This window comes from Cinclus cinclus, chromosome 3, assembly GCF_963662255.1.
Source record: "Cinclus cinclus chromosome 3, bCinCin1.1, whole genome shotgun sequence".
NCBI classification, from domain to species: domain Eukaryota; kingdom Metazoa; phylum Chordata; class Aves; order Passeriformes; family Cinclidae; genus Cinclus; species Cinclus cinclus.
Window position 1 is genome coordinate 35,177,628 of NC_085048.1, and position 17,086 is coordinate 35,194,713.

Below are 17,086 nucleotides of genomic sequence, written 5' to 3' on the forward strand. Positions count from 1 at the left end.
ACACATCTCCTTTGTACACATACTGACAACATGGATGTAACCCTGCAGCTACTTGCCAGGTAGCACAGTATCATCTTAATTTCACTGATAAGAGTGACTTGTCTGAGGTCACAATGGAAAAAAATTATCATCTTGATCACATCATGGTTCTCAGTGGAGTTCCCTCTGTCTGACAGCGTAAATCAAAGGGAAAAAAATTAAATCAGTGGAAGACTGGTGTAGCTTTTCATCTGTTATCCCTGCACTCCCTGTGCCTTTTGAGCTTATTTGATTGCCTTTCAGGGACATGGCTTTTAAATTGAATTAGCATGCTATTATTCTTTCCTCTATCTGACACGGAAAAGCTGGAATTAATTGCATATTGACTAACTGAACCACGTACAGCAAGTCATTGCATTCATCCAGTGGTGTGCCCACTGGTGTGTGCAAGAACTTGGGGCTCACTGGGCTGCTGCTTGCAGACTGTGACCTGTGGTACTTGCAGAGGCACTACACGCAGAGGAGCTGCCACCTCCAGCAGCAATCATGAGACCTAAAAAATGGCTCTCTTGCTTGTGTTTCAAAGTTGCCTCATCTGTGCTGCCTCTGCCTGCAACACTCACAGTGTACCACACACACATTTTGTATACAGATAGGTGTGAATTTATCTACGTATTGCATGCATTTATAGGTGTGTAAACGCATTTATCTGTACCAGGTCTGGCTGGGATGGAGTTAGCTTGCTTATCAGCATTCCCTGTGGCACTGTGCTTTGGATTTATAGTGTGTTGTTAACACACAGGTGTTTTGGCTGTGTGCTTGCTTGACATGAAGGTTTTCTTTTTCTCACTCTGCCCCCTTCCAGTAGACCATTCATAGAACAGTTTGGGTTGGAAGGGGCCCTTAAAGATCACCTAGTTCTGACCTCTGCTGCCATGGGAGCTATATAAATTGTATGTTTGAGCATATATGGGTCCAGAGGAGGGCCATAAAACAATCTGGGGCCTGGAGCTTCTCTCCAATAAGGAGAGAATGCAGGAGGTGGGCCTGTTTAGTCTTGAAAAGACTGAGAGGGAATCTCATTAATGCACATAAATATCTCGATGACAGGTGCCAAGACAAATGGTGCCGGACTTTTCAGTGGTGCCCAGTGAGAGGTTGAGGAGCAGTGGCTACAAACTAAAACGCAAGAAGTTCTACCTCAACGTGAGGAGGAACTTCTTTACACTGAGGGTGGCAGAGCCCTGGAACAGGCTACCCAGGGAGGCTGTGGATCTCCCTCTGGAGATATTCCAAACCCACCTGGACACGTTCCTGAGTAACCTGCACTGCATGACCCTGCCTTGGCAGGGGGATTGGATTGGGATAATTTCTAGAGGTTCCTTCTAACCCTAATGATTCTGCGATTCTGCAATATTGAGGTACATATACTTATGTACGGTATGTATGTATCTTTATACATACATGTGTGTCTATATTTACACACACCTACACACAGCCATAGGTGCAGATGTCGACACACACGTTTTGTACGGGCACCGAGACACTCACACCTACAGCAACCAGTCTGTGCGGTATATTACACGCGCGTATGCTTTGCAGGCCCCCTGCCCCGTCTGTCCTGTACGAACACTGTTTCCCTACGCTCTGTGTGTAAGTTCACATCCCCGCGGGTCCCCGGCGCTCTCTCGGGCCGGGCCGGGCCGGGCCGGGCCGCGTTCCCATGGCAACGCCCGGGGCTGGCGCTCGGCCGCGGCCGCTCCCGCCCGTCACCAGCGGCACGGCCCGGGTTCGGCGTGGGCGCAGGGACCCTCGCTGAAGTGAGTGTAACCCGGTTAAGGCGTGTGCGCTTGGCCAGCATGTCCGGCGAGCGGACCCAAAGTGTCGTCAAGAGAATAATCCGCCAAGTCGGCCTGGAGTGCGCTGCCCAGGGACAAAGCCTCTCGGAAACCTTGGTGGCCTTCATGGTAAGCGCGGAAGGAAGCGTTCAGGGGCTGAGGCTTTCAGGCGTGACCTGAGCTTGGAAAGAAATACCTTGGCTTCCAATTGCCTGCAGTAAGAAATTTTAAACGGGCGTCCAGCGACATCCAGTGTAGGGTCCTAAAACACGGGAAAGTATTTTATTCCCCTGAAATCTTATGTGGATATAATGCTCCAAGAAGGCTGCAGGTCCTGAGTCCTGGAAACTCTCTGAACTCCTACTCAGAGTTCTTTCTCAGTTTTCTTCTGCAGGCAGATAAACCGCTGGGTGTCTTTTTTTTGTTTGGTTTTTTTTTGTTTGTTTGTTTTTTTTTCAGAAGTGAAAAAGAGAAATGTTACCAAGTTTTTATGATGTTTCTTCACACTCTCATAAATGAATGTGTTATGCGTAGGTAAACGTTTAATGCAGCAGCTATGTTTGTTCTTCGATGTTTACCTCCTCCCTCTGTTGTGATAGCTAATTTGGGGTTTTTTTCTGGCTCAGACAGGGCCAGGTAATATAAAGGGGCTGAATATTTGAAGGATTGGGCTCTTATCCAACTTAAAGTGAAAATTTAATGTAATCAGTCTCAGTATTGTACTTGGTAGACAACTAAAAATATCCTAAAAACATTTCACAATTTGGCATCTCTTAGGAGACACAGCAGTGCTGCAGAATATAGTCTGAATGTGCCTGCAAAGCTGTGTCTAAAGAAAGATGGGCTAGGTTCCTCTCTTATTGATGATCAGCTCTTGATAAACTTGTATATAAATGTAAATAGTTCACAGCAGTACTGTAATGTGCAATTTTTTCCCTTAAAGGTGACACTGCAGCTTTAGAAAATAGATTTGGCTCAAAAGCAGATTAAGCTGGAAAATTTTAATGATGAAAAAATTCGTACAAGTGGCTGGCAAGACACCCAGCATGAACATAAATTGCAAACATGCACATATTTTCCTGCGTGCAGAACACTATGGGTTTTTTTTTCAAATGTTAAATGTTGATATTGAAGCATGTAACACCAACTTAGAAGTACAATAAACAACCATGATGGAGTTTCAAAAAAATATTACTTAGGAAAATATTTCTACGAGTAATTTTTAAAGGAGCTATATTTAAATATTTGTATCACAAAAAGATTTTTTCTCCATTTGTGCCTGGGAACTGAGATTGAAGCTGGTGAGATGTGAAATGAAGTGATTTTGTTTCATTATCAAAGACTGAAATGGAAAAAAAAGAATAGTAAAGAAATACTGAATGCATCTGAGATTTTTCAGAAAATAAAAAGTGAGTTGCAAAGATGATATTTTGAGATGTAAAGTAGTATCTTTCTTTTGGCCGTCTCTAGGTGAAAGCTGTTGTTTTAGATCCAAGAAATGACTTCAATATGGATCGAATCCTTACAGAAAATGACACGCAGGATCTTATCCAGGTAATTCTGACATGATGTTGAGAGTCAATACTTATCTAAAACTATATAATTATTTGCTACCTGTTCCTGTAACTAAAATGACATGAACACTTTCAAAATTTTAGTGCCACTTTATTCTCATGTCTCTGTAGCTGAAGACTGGACTATGTTTCCATAAATAAAGCCTTAAAAAAGCTTTATATGGAGAGAATGGTAGCGAGGGGGCTCTACAGCTGTTGTAAAACCTGTAGTAGATCACTATCAGTTCAGATCTTTCCCCAGAGATGAGAAAGAACTTACTTCTCTGACTCTCTTTTTAGCTCTGTGTTACCAGACTGCTTGACACAACAAACCCATCCCTAAGCACAATTAAGATGCAAGTTTACTTTGATATGAACTATGCAAACCGAGGTAATTTCAAATATGTTTTCATAGAAGTTGATGCTGAGTTTATAGTTTAATAACAGTAACTACTATTAAATGAATCCTGGAAGTAAACCAAAATAAAAATCCCAGGAGAAATGTACTGTACAAGAGTCTGATGTTTCCGTATGGATATAGTTGGGAAAAGTGTACATTAGATTTGAGAGTACACGTGCTATGTGAGAGATTTACTGAATATAATGTATTAGGTTGCTTGAGGACAATTGCACTTTCAGGTTCAGTGGTTAGTTGCCTTTATCAAGAAAAGCTTGCACCTGCACCTGCACCTGTGTGTCTGAAGGCACTCAGAACTCAGTATTTTATCACTATCCCTAACTAGGAGATTTGAGTAATCTCGAACAATCAGTTACAATTTTAACTAACTGCATTTTTGTCTCATCAGTAGTAATTTCATATGGTCTGAGAATGAGAATGTGAAAATAAAATGAGATGGGGAAAATGCCTCTGCTGTAAATATAATTTCAGGTCTCAAAGGGACAGTGGAGGCTGTCTGGGAAATAGAAGACACAGAACAAGAATAGACATGCAAAAAGCATTTCTCTGTGGGGAGATAATGAAAGTGTTTTCCTGTTAGTATGGATTAAACCCAAAAATTAGCCATCCTGGGAGCTGCTCCTAAATCCTCTGAGCTCTATAAGCTCATTTTTGAGATCCTGAGTAGTATTCAGACTTGAGCATGTAACCTGTGTGTTTGAAATATGTGTGTGTGCAACTTAGGTCCTCCTACAGTCAGAGGAGTCCAGAGAGCCAGAGACTTGTTCTTTAATTTGGCCTGAACAATTCTCAGGACTCTACTGTCTGATGTTAATCCTGATAATTAAATTAATGTATAACTCTGCTGGTTTTAATTCTAATGGTGTAGTAGTATGAATGTCTCTTCCACATACCTGTGCTTCAGAAACCTTAAGTTGGTGCTCTGACTGTGGAAATGAATTGCACCCTCTTTATAAGCCAGATTTCAAAGAATTTAGATAGCACTTTCTAGGTGTCCTTCTTTCCTAGATGAATTACTGAGTGAGCAGGAGCGTGTCCTGGAAGGAAAACTGGCTCCTGTGGTTAGAGCTATAACAGAAGCTGGTCCACGTGTGCAAGAAGACACGGAGAATGTGTATCAAAAAATTGTTACCTATGTGCTGCTGAGGTCTGGCCTGGGACCCCCAACAGATATTGAGGCTGTCAGGGAGGTAACAGGTCAGTAAACTCCCAGCTGTGAAATTGGGCATTTCTTCTTGAAAAATAAAATTTCATCTTCTCTTTGCTGGTATTTAGATACAAATGTGGTAAACTGTGATGAATGCTTACTATCCAAGCTGTCACTGCTCAGCCTTGAAGTGTAAATTTCCCATAGATTTCCTATTTTTTGCATTTTTCAGGAGAGGCTATTTTGCTTATTTAATGATTTTCTTTTCTGTTCCCTCATATTGAGGGTTTTCTCCCACTTTGTAATGCTTGTAGCTGCCTTGCAGAGTGTATTCCCCCAAACAGAGATGGCAACTTTCATCTCACTCAGTAAGAAGGACAAAGAACAACAGCTGAAAGATCTTGCCATGCTAGTCTCAGGAATTCGTTTGTACAACAGGCAGTGCCAGAAAGGAGGAAGCAGCATTGATGACTGTAAGTAAACAACTGCATTTGAGCTTGGTATTCCCAATTCATTCTTCCTGGACTTCTTCACTGGAGCTGCTCCCATCTCATGGAGGCCTGTTATTGTTATTGGTATTTTACAGGTTAGGAAACTGAGGATTGAAAATTGTGCAGATTCTCTCAGGAAACCCATGTCAGTTGTAGCAACAGAGCTGCATCTACTATAAAGCAAGTTTTCTCACATTCCTTGACTTGACTGTGATATTGCCACACCTGTAATTCTAAATATTTGAAACAACCTGACTAGTGAGATTAGGTGGTTGAATCTGGTTCACAAGTATTTGGAAATGCATGAATATAAGGACAAAATGTAGAAATCAAAATTTCATCAGAAGACCATTATGTTCAAATATTGCACTTTAACAATTTGATAATTATTTCATTAATTCTTTTGATACATATTTCATATTTATCCTATGTGAATAGTGCCAGACATCCTGAACGAAGCCATTCCGTCGGCTACACAGACTCTCGATGAACGTCTGAATTCTTGCCAGCTGCTGGCCCACCGCTACACTGCCCTGCTGGAATCCATGCAGGAAGACCCTCACAGACACCCCCAGCTTAGTTCTTTGAAATTAAAAGAAGCATTATTCAATGTGAGACAGTACGAAGCCTTTCTTTGCATCCTTCAGGTGAGATATCATCGTGTAACATCCTGTGGGCTTTTACTGCGGATGGAATGCCTTCAAGTTACCGCCGGACAGAAATACAAGAAAAAATATTCAGAAGTAAATGAAATGAAATAAAATAAAATAAAATATATCTCTAGATAAAGAAACTCGGATTGTTTAGGTTTGAAAATATCTTTAAAATCATCAAGTCCAACCATTAACCTGTTAGCCTGGCACTGCCGAGGCCACCATTAAACAGTTGTTTGTGTACTGATTGTCTGCCCCAAAAGGCATGAAAGAAAAAAATCTCCTTGATCAATCTATTAATCATCTCAGCTTTAGTCTGCAGACACCCCCAAAATATACTGAGTCATCAAAAGCCTTTGCAGAAGATAATTTAAATTCTTGTTTTGTTAATGAAGAGCTTATAATTTGTCTTTTGAGAAACTGCAGGTTTTAATCAGTCTTTCCTTTATAAGGCATTGAAAAAAGTTTATTTTTTTCTTTTTCTCCTCATTGGGAAAATGTAGACGATTTTCTATAAAAATTGGTAGTTTATGTATGAGTGAAGTGCCTGAACACCTGAACATTTAAGGAAAAATGTATTTTGTGGAAAGCTAGAGTACATTTTGTTCCCTAAAATGATTGTTCTGAAAATAGTTGAAAGAAGAAGCCCAGATAAATACTTATTACTAAATACTTGATTTTTGGAGTATGATATGTCTTACCTGGAGTTCTCTTTCTAGTCTAATGCAATTACAAGTGGTCAAGAAGTTGAATCGTTGAATGTTCAGTTTGAAGCAGCAATGATGGTATTGAAAAACACAGTGGAGAATAAGACTTCCATAGAGTTCAAAGAAGTTTTTGTGAGTATTATGAATGGAAAACCCATTGCTTCTTCAGTAGAAAAAATTATTAAAATAAGATACTTTGCTGGTGTGTTTTTGAATAGTTTATGCTTAGAAAGAGGCTACATATTTTCTCTCTATTACAATATAATCTGTGACTTTTGAAGGGGCAACTAAAAGACTTGCTCTTAAGGTAAGAAAAAGACAAGGTACAAAAAGGGAACAAAGGAATGAAATGGTGTTTTACTGTAAGTGTCTTGAGTTATTTGTCAGTATTTGTAGATTTACAGTGATATCTTCCCCTTTTTTCTGTGTAAATATTCTTTCCTGATCCTTGCAGAAGCTGTAAGGACATAAAGATTGCAGAAAAGAGCACATCAGAGTGTGATTTTTTTAAAGTTCCCTCGGATAGCAATCTCTGTAACTACAGTATGAGTCATTGATACTTGACTGAAAATTAGATACATGATTGAAAATTAGATACAATTTTTCTAAAGAAATTGGGTTTATGTGATGGGGGTGTTGGCCTCTTTTCCCCTCCCAGTAGCTTCTGAACCTGTTGGCAAGTTTCAGTCACATTTGTGAGAGTCCAAAGATATCAAAATATGTCATTTTCTGCAAGTTTTGTGGGAAGAAAAAGAGCAACTAGAGACACACAATTAGAGCCTTACCAAGATCAGGTCTGAAATGGTTTGTGTGCTCTCTGGCTAGTGAGCAGCCACTGAAAGATTGATCTTCTGTACTGTTGCACCTTTGGCTGGGAGCTACAGGACATGGCAAGAAGGTATTAGTGGGGAAGGGAACAGGTGCTGTGAACTAAAGGTATTATGAGGGAGGCTGCTTGATGAGCCTGTGAAAAGCTGGGATTGTTATGCTGGCATGTTATAAAGGAAACAGGAGAGAAATATGCTAGAAATCAGCTTCATTCAATTTGCTTTTCATGTACTAGCTCATTATTTTGTGTGATTTGATTATCATTCCAATTCCTTGTGGTGGTCCTTCACCAGCATGCAGTTTCATACATATTTTACATCATTTTTCAACATTCTAAGATAAGAAAGCAAAATACAGCCTACTGTGGAGGAAGAGGAAGATCATGACCCCCACCTACTCAGAGTATTTTTTGCACTTCCCATAAGAGCATCCATGCTGGAAACTCATGGGAACAGCACTTAACTGAGTAATCTAAGCTTCAATTTATGTATGCTTTTGATTTTATAGACCAGATGTTCTCATTTGGAGAACATTTTCCCCTCTTGTCCAGCTACTCAAAACAATTTTTCCTCTTCTGTATTTTTGTGAGGCTTAAGTGACTGATATACCTTACCCCTTTTCCCCAAAAGGTGTCTATTTTTGTTTGCTGCCTTCCTAGTTTTTTTTTTCTCTTCTAGTTGGTTAGTGTTTTGTCTTCTCTGCTCAAGACAGAATATATGATGCCTTTTGGTTTCAGATAGAGATTTCAGGTAGAGATTTTTCTATTAACAGACCACTTAAATAACTTCTCTTGTCTTTTACTTGTTGCTGACAAGCTGGATCCTCTACAAAGGTAGAGAAGCAGGGCATTCTGTCTTTTTAAAAGCATAGCATAAGGCTTATATTTGTTGTAAACCTTTTTAATGAAAAATAGTACATTTCATTAATATTCTTTGTTTATTCTATTAAGAATGTTTTTGATCTTCTTTAGCTTCTTCCATTTTTGTAAACATTTCCACAGCCTTAGCAATGCTGATGAATTCCAGAGCTGGCTCTGTTGGCTCCTCTTATGATAATGTTGTTAACATGCATAAAATGTGCAGTTAAGTGTACATTTCAGATCAGTTGAATTTCTTCCTGTAAATGCTCTCTGTGTGTTTAGATGTAACAGGGCACATTTGATGTCACTGTCATTGAAAACAGCATTTAAACTTAAAGCTTACAGGCTGCTTCGTTATGTGCCTATGCCTGTATGCCAACAGCATGTCAGTGCTGGGAAGGGCAGCCTCCAGTTTTGCCCTGAACCCTGGACCACTCTGAAGAGGCCTGCACACCTTTCATTTGACACATGGTGGCCTGGGGGCTGTGGTACCAACTCTGGAAGCAGGGCACACAAAATAACAAAATCTGTTAGTTTGTACATAGGTGTGGTTTTACCTACTTTGATAATTAATCAGGTGTGTTCCTTCTGGTCCTTACTCCTGTACACCATATTTTCAGTTTTAAAACTGTCCTGTCAGTGAAGGGCTGCATTCAAGGCACAGTCACAGAGTACATTTTTTTGAGAAAGGCTCTGGAGTAAAATACAGAAAAGTACTCCTCTTGCCTGTGGGTTGACATGCTGGGTATACTTGCTTTAGGCACATGTGATGGAAGCTCCTCTTAGTGTCCCTGAGTTCCACTGGAATTTCTGGTTGCTGAAGGCATTGGAGATCAGTCCTGCTTTGTTCATAGCCAAGATTATTGTGCACAGTGCTTGGGTTATGTTGTAGACAACAAACAAACCTGCATTTCAGATAATTTTCTTTATATTCTAGCCTCTGTTTATGGAACTTTCCAAGCTTTGGACTGGCTTTCAGGATGAAATGCTACTGCTAAGCTTCCTCACAAATATGGCTAACCATCTGCAACAATTCTTGGAAATCCAATCACAGCTTTTTCCAGAGGAAATGCTAACATCTCTTCTGGAAGGAGTGACTGTGAAAAATGATGAGGAAAGGATAAAAGAAGCCATGGGTAAGGAAAGTTTAAACTTTGTGGTTTTCCTTAATTTTCCAAGATTTTGTAGTTTGAATTTTCTTTACAATAGGTGCTTTACAGAAGGTGCTATATATTGATTCTTTAATACTCAGAATTTGCACAGTAAATTAAAATAAGCCTTGTAGGGTGTAGATTTACATTTTCATGTAGTGTAGCTTGGGATTTAATTTGTACATATAAAATTAAAATAGAGCTTCTAGATACAAGTATACCTTACAAAAATGGCAGAATGATCAGAGAATAGTTATAATTTTTTGTAAACATTTTTTAAGTGTAATATGTCTTTTTATACCTTTCAGAACTTTGGAAATTGAGGGGTAGGGTATAAACAAAATAATTTAATGGGGCTTTGGTTACCAGCAGTGTTTGTTTGTAAGATGGTATCCCTAGGAACCAAGTTTTATGCCAGGGAATTTGTAATGCATGGGTGGGTGAAAGTAAAATCAGTGAATAAAATATTATCTTCCTGTTGTTGTCCCATGTTTTCAAATAAAACTAATGTTACTAAAGAAGGTTCTCACAGGACTGATTTTCCTTTCAAGGCAGACTGGTTTTCTTTCATGGCAGGACTGACGTTTGGCTTTTGGGATCTGGGCACTGCAGGTCACTGTGAAAACCAGAGTAACCTGGTCATCCTGTAATACTATTTGCTTTTAGACATCTGATATTTTAATATTGAAGTCCTTCTTTTGTTCTATCTTTTCTTAGGAACCAAAGTGAATGTTTCTGATTTTAAGAACCAAGAATGGCTTTTTCCAGAGACTACTGATTATTTTGATCAGTTGCTAATCCAGTATCATGGTTTCTGTGCACATTCAATTGGTGTGAAAGGTATCACCCTACCAGGTATGTTTTGTAGTTAGACATTTTCCATACTATGTATGTACAAAAGGATTAGGAAAAATGTAAAGGCATTCTGAATGCATCCTCTTATGTCAAAGCTGGAGTACTGATTTTCTGCATTTACAATTTTCACGCCAGATAACTTATTTCCCTTGTTAAAATATCTTCTTTTAAATATACAAATAAACTGCCCTTAGTAGAAGGCAGGAGGGCTTGAAGAGCAAGCAGGGGCAGAAACAAGATGGGATGGATAAATGTTTCTTCCTTCTGTGTGACCTACACTGCGCCTGAATACAGATTTGGTTTCTGTTGTTCATGTGATATAATGCAGGCATAGGAAAATGGCCATTCCTTTTATTTAGTGTATCCACGTGTTGCAAACATAGCCATTCATGCCTACCTCATATGTATTTTTAAATAGTCATGACAAAGTACTAAAAATCTTTCCTGAAAAGAATACAAAAGTGCACTTGATTAGGTGAACTAATTGTAGGACTTTTTGGTCTCTTTAGGCTCATTTTCTTGAAATTTAGCCTTATTTCAGCTATCCTAGTTCATGTTTTCTGTCTCCCTAGCCTTTGTAGAACCTGTCCATTTAGAATTTTTTTAAACCTATGGGAGTTTGGGAGAAAAATTTGGCCATTTAGTTGTCAGTAATAAAGAATAAATATTTTAATGGCAATGTAATTTACTTACACTTAGTATTGCACATGAGAACAGCTGTCCTGAGTTGGACTGAAGGTCTGTCTAGTCCTATACCTGATTACTGCACATGGACAGTCATGAACACTTTAAAATTATGAAAATTCAAGTCATAGTGATACTTCCTTAATTATATCCTTCTTGTTCTAGCAGTTAGTGGTTATGGGATTTCTTCTGATTGATGTCAAGTCTGTAACCTTCTGTTGAAAAATCCTTCAAAGAGGTTTTTCATTTATCTAATTGATTTTGGAATCCATCTAGAGTTTGTCATGGGATATTCTTATTCTTAAGAGCCTCATAAGTATAATTATATATGCTATGAAAAGGTTCTTTTTGAGATGGTTTTAAGGTCTGGCTTGATAATTTCAACAAAGACTTGATAGTGCTTCTGTTAGGAAAACCACTAAATAGTAATTTCATATTGCATACAATTAATGGTTTTATAACCCCCTATAATATTATTATTTTTTTTTTAATGCTGAGGAGGCTTCTTTCTTCAACCTCTCCTTCTATGAAAGAAAGGCATCACAAGCCTTTGATCACTCCTACCTCCCTTTTACTTGTTCTGTTGTGTTGGAACAAAATGCATTTTTATAAATGTAGCCTACAGGTTGTCATAATATTGGTTTTCTTCTCTTCTTCTGTTTGCATACTAATAATTCCTTTTTTAGACTGAGTATTTTCCAGGCACTGTCTATGATGATTCTGGTCTTTCCTGGGCAATGACATCTGAAGTACTACCTGTCACTGTCCTTGAAATCAGTTTGTGTTTTCCTATATAAGTTATTTGGCCTTTATTGACACTTCATTTTCTCAGTTAATTTATTGTTCAGCTTCCCAGCTGCTTTATCTGCTTCTTCAGTTAATTTCAGTGTCTTGCCCTTTGGTATAAATCCACCTGATCTGCAATCAGATATTTGCTGGAGATTTTAGGGGAAACATTTGAGGGTAGAGACTGGTTTCTTTATGCCTTTGCTACGTGTGTTTTATCTGTTGTTTTCCTGAGACATGCACCTAACGCATGCTGGATGCAAACTGATCGAAAGCAGTTTGACTGACTTAACAAAATAGACTTTTCTATATTAAAAAAATAAAAAGTTTGCTTTCAAGGCTTTATACTGAGTTCAGTAAAAGAAGGATGTAAAACTAACTTGAGGGAAACACAGAATCTTGATTACAAATGTCTTTTGAATTGGATATCATACTGTTTGTTATTTTAATTTGTGGAGCTTATTTTGGCTGGCTTTTCTTCTCGTTTTTAGGAAATCCTGCTATTGGAATTTTGAAGCACGAGGAGAAATATTATGTGTTCAGTTCAAAAGAAGCTGCATACCTCTTTGCTCAAGATCCAGATAAATTCATTCAATTGAATATAGAAAAAGCAAAAAAATATGCAGAGCTAATTCAACTGCTTGAGCTCCATCATCAGTTTGAATACCTTGTTCCACATGCACAGGTACACACTGCCCATGCCTCTTGCTGAACAGCTGCTGGGCTACTGATTAGTCTGTCCTTTCTAAAAGAGAACAGATGATACCTGTCTTTAGGAATTAAGTAAAATCCTCACCCTGTCTGTATGGCCATCTTTTCCAGGTCTTCAGAGTGTTGAAGAAAAGTTTCTACTTAATGTCATTCTCACCTTATCTATTCATAGGAGAATATGTAGGTCGAAAGCATTCTGTCAATCATAAAAGCTGTTTGGCCACAGCCTAGGCAGGCCCTGTGTCTGATGTTTCTTTACCTCATTTTTGCAAAAGTAGCTTAAAGGTCCAGTAAATAAATGCAACAGAAGATAAGTCAGATATCATGTTAACTGGAGCTTTAGGTTAGCAGTCCATCCATGTGTGCTGGATGGGAGTGTAGTGCTCTCTGGGGACAGTAATGAATGTCATGGTGTTGCTATGTGAAATTCAAAGACTTGATTTGGATTTATAGGCAACATTCTCTGTGATCCACTCATGAATTTTAGATCCCTAGGAGTGAAAAGAATGGCCCTTGGTTTGAAACACAGTTTTATATCCCAGCTGTAGCAAAGATGTGTGCACTTCTCCCAGTTACGATTTGTGACTTTTAGTCCATTCATGAAGACAAACTGAAGTGCCTGCATCATAAAATACTGGTGGGACCCTTTTTTTCCCAAAATCCAACGATTAAGCACTTATTACATAGGCAGGAGTCTGCAACTCAGCTGTGGCCTCTGCCTCAAGGGTTTTGTGTCAGAAATTAAACCCACCGGATACTTAATGTTTTCCTTTTAGTGGGGGCATGGGGAACAAAAATATTGTTGAATGCAAAAATCATTATCCACCTGAGATTTGCAGGTCTCTATGAAGTTGCATACCCATATGCTATTTCTCTATATTCTTCTCAATGCCTTGCTTGGCTTTGGTTGTTTCTTTTCATCCAGGCCAGAAATGCAAGCAAAGGTTCACTGAAACCCCCTAAACGTGACAGTGGTACTCAAACTGATACTCATATCTTACCTCCAACTATTGTGAGATCTTATGAATGGAATGAATGGGAACTGAGAAGAAAAGCTATAAAATTGGTTTGTACTGTTATTACCAGATTTTCATTGTTGGATAACAAATTTGAGAATAAATTATTCTTAACTTTTGTTCCTTGAAACATAAATCTAACATTTTATTTGAAGACATATACTTAATTACAACTGGTTGAATTTTTTTGAGATATTTGCTCTCCTTATTTCTAGACTTTTTCTCTCACTTCCTCCATATTTTTCCCTGGGTTTTGAGCAGTGTTCCCACTGCTATATCTATCAATTTAAAATTTTTAATTTCCCTTCTTTATGTAAGAAGAGCTTGTTGTTTTGAATTGAATTGCATTGAATATTAATGTTGTTCTACATTCAAATCAGTTTAAGGGGTTGAAGATACTATTGTATAATTTCTTTGTGAAAAAAACAATGAGAGCAACTGTTTGTCATACTATCAGGATTTTCTGATGGATTGGAAATCACAGTCTGTCCATAGAAGGTTGACCACATACATACATAAAAACTTCTAAATTAACAGTAAATATTTTAGAAGCTTCTTTCTAGGGTTTGCCAGCACATGTAATTACCAAGGTATACCACCTGATTTTCACAATTCAATCAAAATGAATTACTTGTGAGTACAGGGAATATTGCAGTTAACAATATCAACTGAACATATAATACTATAGGTTTTGGGTTTTTTTCTTCTGTAAACAGATGCTCTGTGGAGGCTGGTGGTCTGCTGGGCAGCCTAATTCCTTTCTGGTTTTATTTTTGCCAATCTCTAACACTATAAAAGGAAAAGCAAATTTTGGACTAAGGAGTCCTGCCAGTGTTGATAGTTCAAAAAGGATTCTAAGAAATTGTTGTTACTGAGGTATATAAGGAAGCCAATTAGGTTTAAAAGAAGCCTAGCTAAAAGCCTCTTTTGCTTCTGTAAAGGAAAAAAGTACATAAATTAACATAAGATGTGGTCAGTGGCTCTTCAGCACAAGCAGAAGTGGATTTTTTCCAATATCTGGTCATGAAGACCATTCACAAACAAATTTGTAGCTGATTAGTTTGAAATATTTAGAGAAAGTACTTTAGAGTACTAAGGGTGTTTTAGCCTTAGCTGTCCAAATGTGAGATTAGTGATGTAGAGCTGAAAGAAAAACTCCCAAATGCATGCAAAAGTGCTTTGACTATGCTAATTTGTAATATGGAGGTGATAAAACATTTAGTACCAAAGTGATAAAATAACAAAAATAGTTTACCAGTGCATCAATTAATTTGATATTTCAGGGAAGCACCAGACATATTTGTGGGTTTTGTTAGAGGATGAGCTCACATGCCTTTGGGGTCTTTTGTGCTGTTCACACTTAGCCAAAAAAACTTGTGGTATGAAATATTAAGCTATTATTTTGCAAGCACAGCTCCTTGTAATAGCATATGTTCAGTCATTAAAACCCTCAGAAAAAAAAAAAAGACTCAATATATTGTCTTTCTTCCCATGCTATCTCATCTGTAAGTTCCTTATTGTTCTTTTCTGGATTCTGCATTCCAGCAGAGAGAGGCCTCAGTGGTGGAGTCTGAATAATATTTTAACTTGCCCTGATACAACATTTAGGACATTTGGCCTGCTGTATCACTCTCCAGCTTCCACTGACTCCAGTCTTCACTGACCGGACTGGACTCCAGGGACTTTCTCACTTACATGGAGGGGTCTGAATTCCAGCACATGAGACTGTATTTTTGTATATTTTGAGGAGAGCATTATATAATAATTTACAGTATTTTACATTGTTGCTGATATGGAAGGCTCAGTGGGATAAGGAACATTTTTTTGTTTCAGTTGCTGGATTTGGAACGTTAACACTTTGTGAGAAGTGGTTTTATTGTTGTCTCGACAGCAGTTTCTGTGAATAACCAGCTCTAATCATAAATTACCCTAACTTCTACCCCTTGTCAAGGGGTTAGTGAGCAACGTGGTGCAAGAGGGCATTTTTTCACTTTTATATCATACTTTGTGACACCAACACCTAAACCTCATCACATTTGACAGAAACCAGACAGAGACTGCAAGCACTTGCCATGAAAACATTTTATTCTAACAAAACAAAGGTGAAGCATTTAACAAAATTTGAAGGGCAATGACCAATGGCATGAAATTATTAAGTGACTCATTTAAAATTGTGTGGGCTACCTAAAGTGCTGTTTACACACCCTGTTAGTTCAGGACTTACCAAATCAGTCACAACCATGTATTGACAGAAGGGTAAGGTAGGCCATGTTCCAGGTTTGTGAAACCCAGATGTAAAATAGACAAACACTCCTGAGTATATACTGGTGCTAAAATGTTCAAAGTTTTGCTTAATCTGGTTCTTTTTGTGTCTTCAGGCCAACCTGCGGCGCAAGTTAACTCATGCCATGCAGACTGATCTCAGCCACATGAGAAGAGAGAACTTCACCCAAGTGTACTTGCCAAAAGATGCTGGCACTCAGACTAAGCGTGACAACTCAAGCAATGTACCCAAACCCCAGATTTTCCTGAAAGGCCTCCGAGGAGGACCATCTCCCACTACTCATATGGTCACAGTAGACTTAACAAGACCACTGGATGAAACCTGAGTGAAAATGACGAACCTGAAGGCACATCTTGAATGTGTATATAAAAATCCCTGAATATATCTGGTTTTAGACCCTGAAGATTTTGCTGTGTCTGTTGATTCCAGGAACACTTGGTCTGTTTCATGTATCTTATCTGTTGGGGCTGCTGACTATCTGTTGGGGCATTAAGTGACAGAAGTGATAAGCCTGAAGCACAGATTTAAAATAGCAATTTAGAATCAAGATGCTCCCAAGGACTTTTACTTCTAACACTTAAAATGTGTAGCATTTACTGAAGTTTTAATGCAACAATTGCTTGGTGAAACACTGTCTTTAAGTGAAAAAACTTACCCCAGGAGAGTCATTTGAACATCACAGCTCCAGCCTTAGAGCAGGATTGTCAAGAAGGCAAAAACAACAAAATAAAACCAGTCTGGGTCCTTGGGCTAGTCCATTTGTGCTGGCCTTAACCCAGCCCAATGAGTGTAAACCAAGGCTGGGAGGTTGAGAAGAGGGCATCTATCTTGGGTGGTTCTGGCACCCTTTTAGGTCTCTAGCAATTTCTTGGCTAAAGCACACTGCAAACCATAGGAACTTGGCTTCAGGGGACTTTTTGAAAGCTCAGTTTTGGTTGTCTTTGCTAAAACTAAAGCACAACAAAGAAAAAGTTATTTGCTTTGTGGCAAAGAAATATGTGCCAGGTCTGATCAATGCAACTGCAGATAGTCTTTCTGTTTGTGAAAACCCAAATTATTGGAGCTTCAGGATAAAACATCTTCTCTAATGAAAAAGGGGGCACTTCACTGTCGTGAAAAGAATGTC

The 17,086-nt window shown here is 38.6% G+C and overlaps 1 protein-coding gene across 1 annotated transcript; it reads left to right on the forward strand.

The window, feature by feature from the left end:
• The first annotated feature begins 1,838 nt into the window (after positions 1 to 1,838).
• Positions 1,839 to 16,285, forward strand: CFAP206 (cilia and flagella associated protein 206). The gene is made up of 12 exons (XM_062488657.1): positions 1,839 to 1,946; positions 3,288 to 3,371; positions 3,671 to 3,761; positions 4,797 to 4,985; positions 5,250 to 5,408; positions 5,865 to 6,073; positions 6,799 to 6,918; positions 9,411 to 9,609; positions 10,342 to 10,479; positions 12,441 to 12,634; positions 13,586 to 13,726; positions 16,055 to 16,285. Exons 1-12 carry the CDS (start codon positions 1,839 to 1,841, stop codon positions 16,283 to 16,285), a joined length of 1,863 nt encoding a protein of 620 aa, XP_062344641.1.
• The last annotated feature ends 801 nt before the right edge of the window (positions 16,286 to 17,086 follow it).

What these genes read in the sequence shown, in the direction of transcription:
- CFAP206 (XM_062488657.1), top strand. Translation starts at nt 1,839, where the DNA reads ATGTCCGGCGAGCGGACCCAAAGTGTCGTCAAGAGAATAATCCGCCAA. An exon ending in ACACGCAGGATCTTATCCAG is followed by an intron (nt 3,372 to 3,670) that starts GTAATTCTGACA and finishes CTCTCTTTTTAG; the next exon opens with CTCTGTGTTACCAGACTGCT. An exon ending in AAGGATAAAAGAAGCCATGG is followed by an intron (nt 9,610 to 10,341) that starts GTAAGGAAAGTT and finishes ATCTTTTCTTAG; the next exon opens with GAACCAAAGTGAATGTTTCT.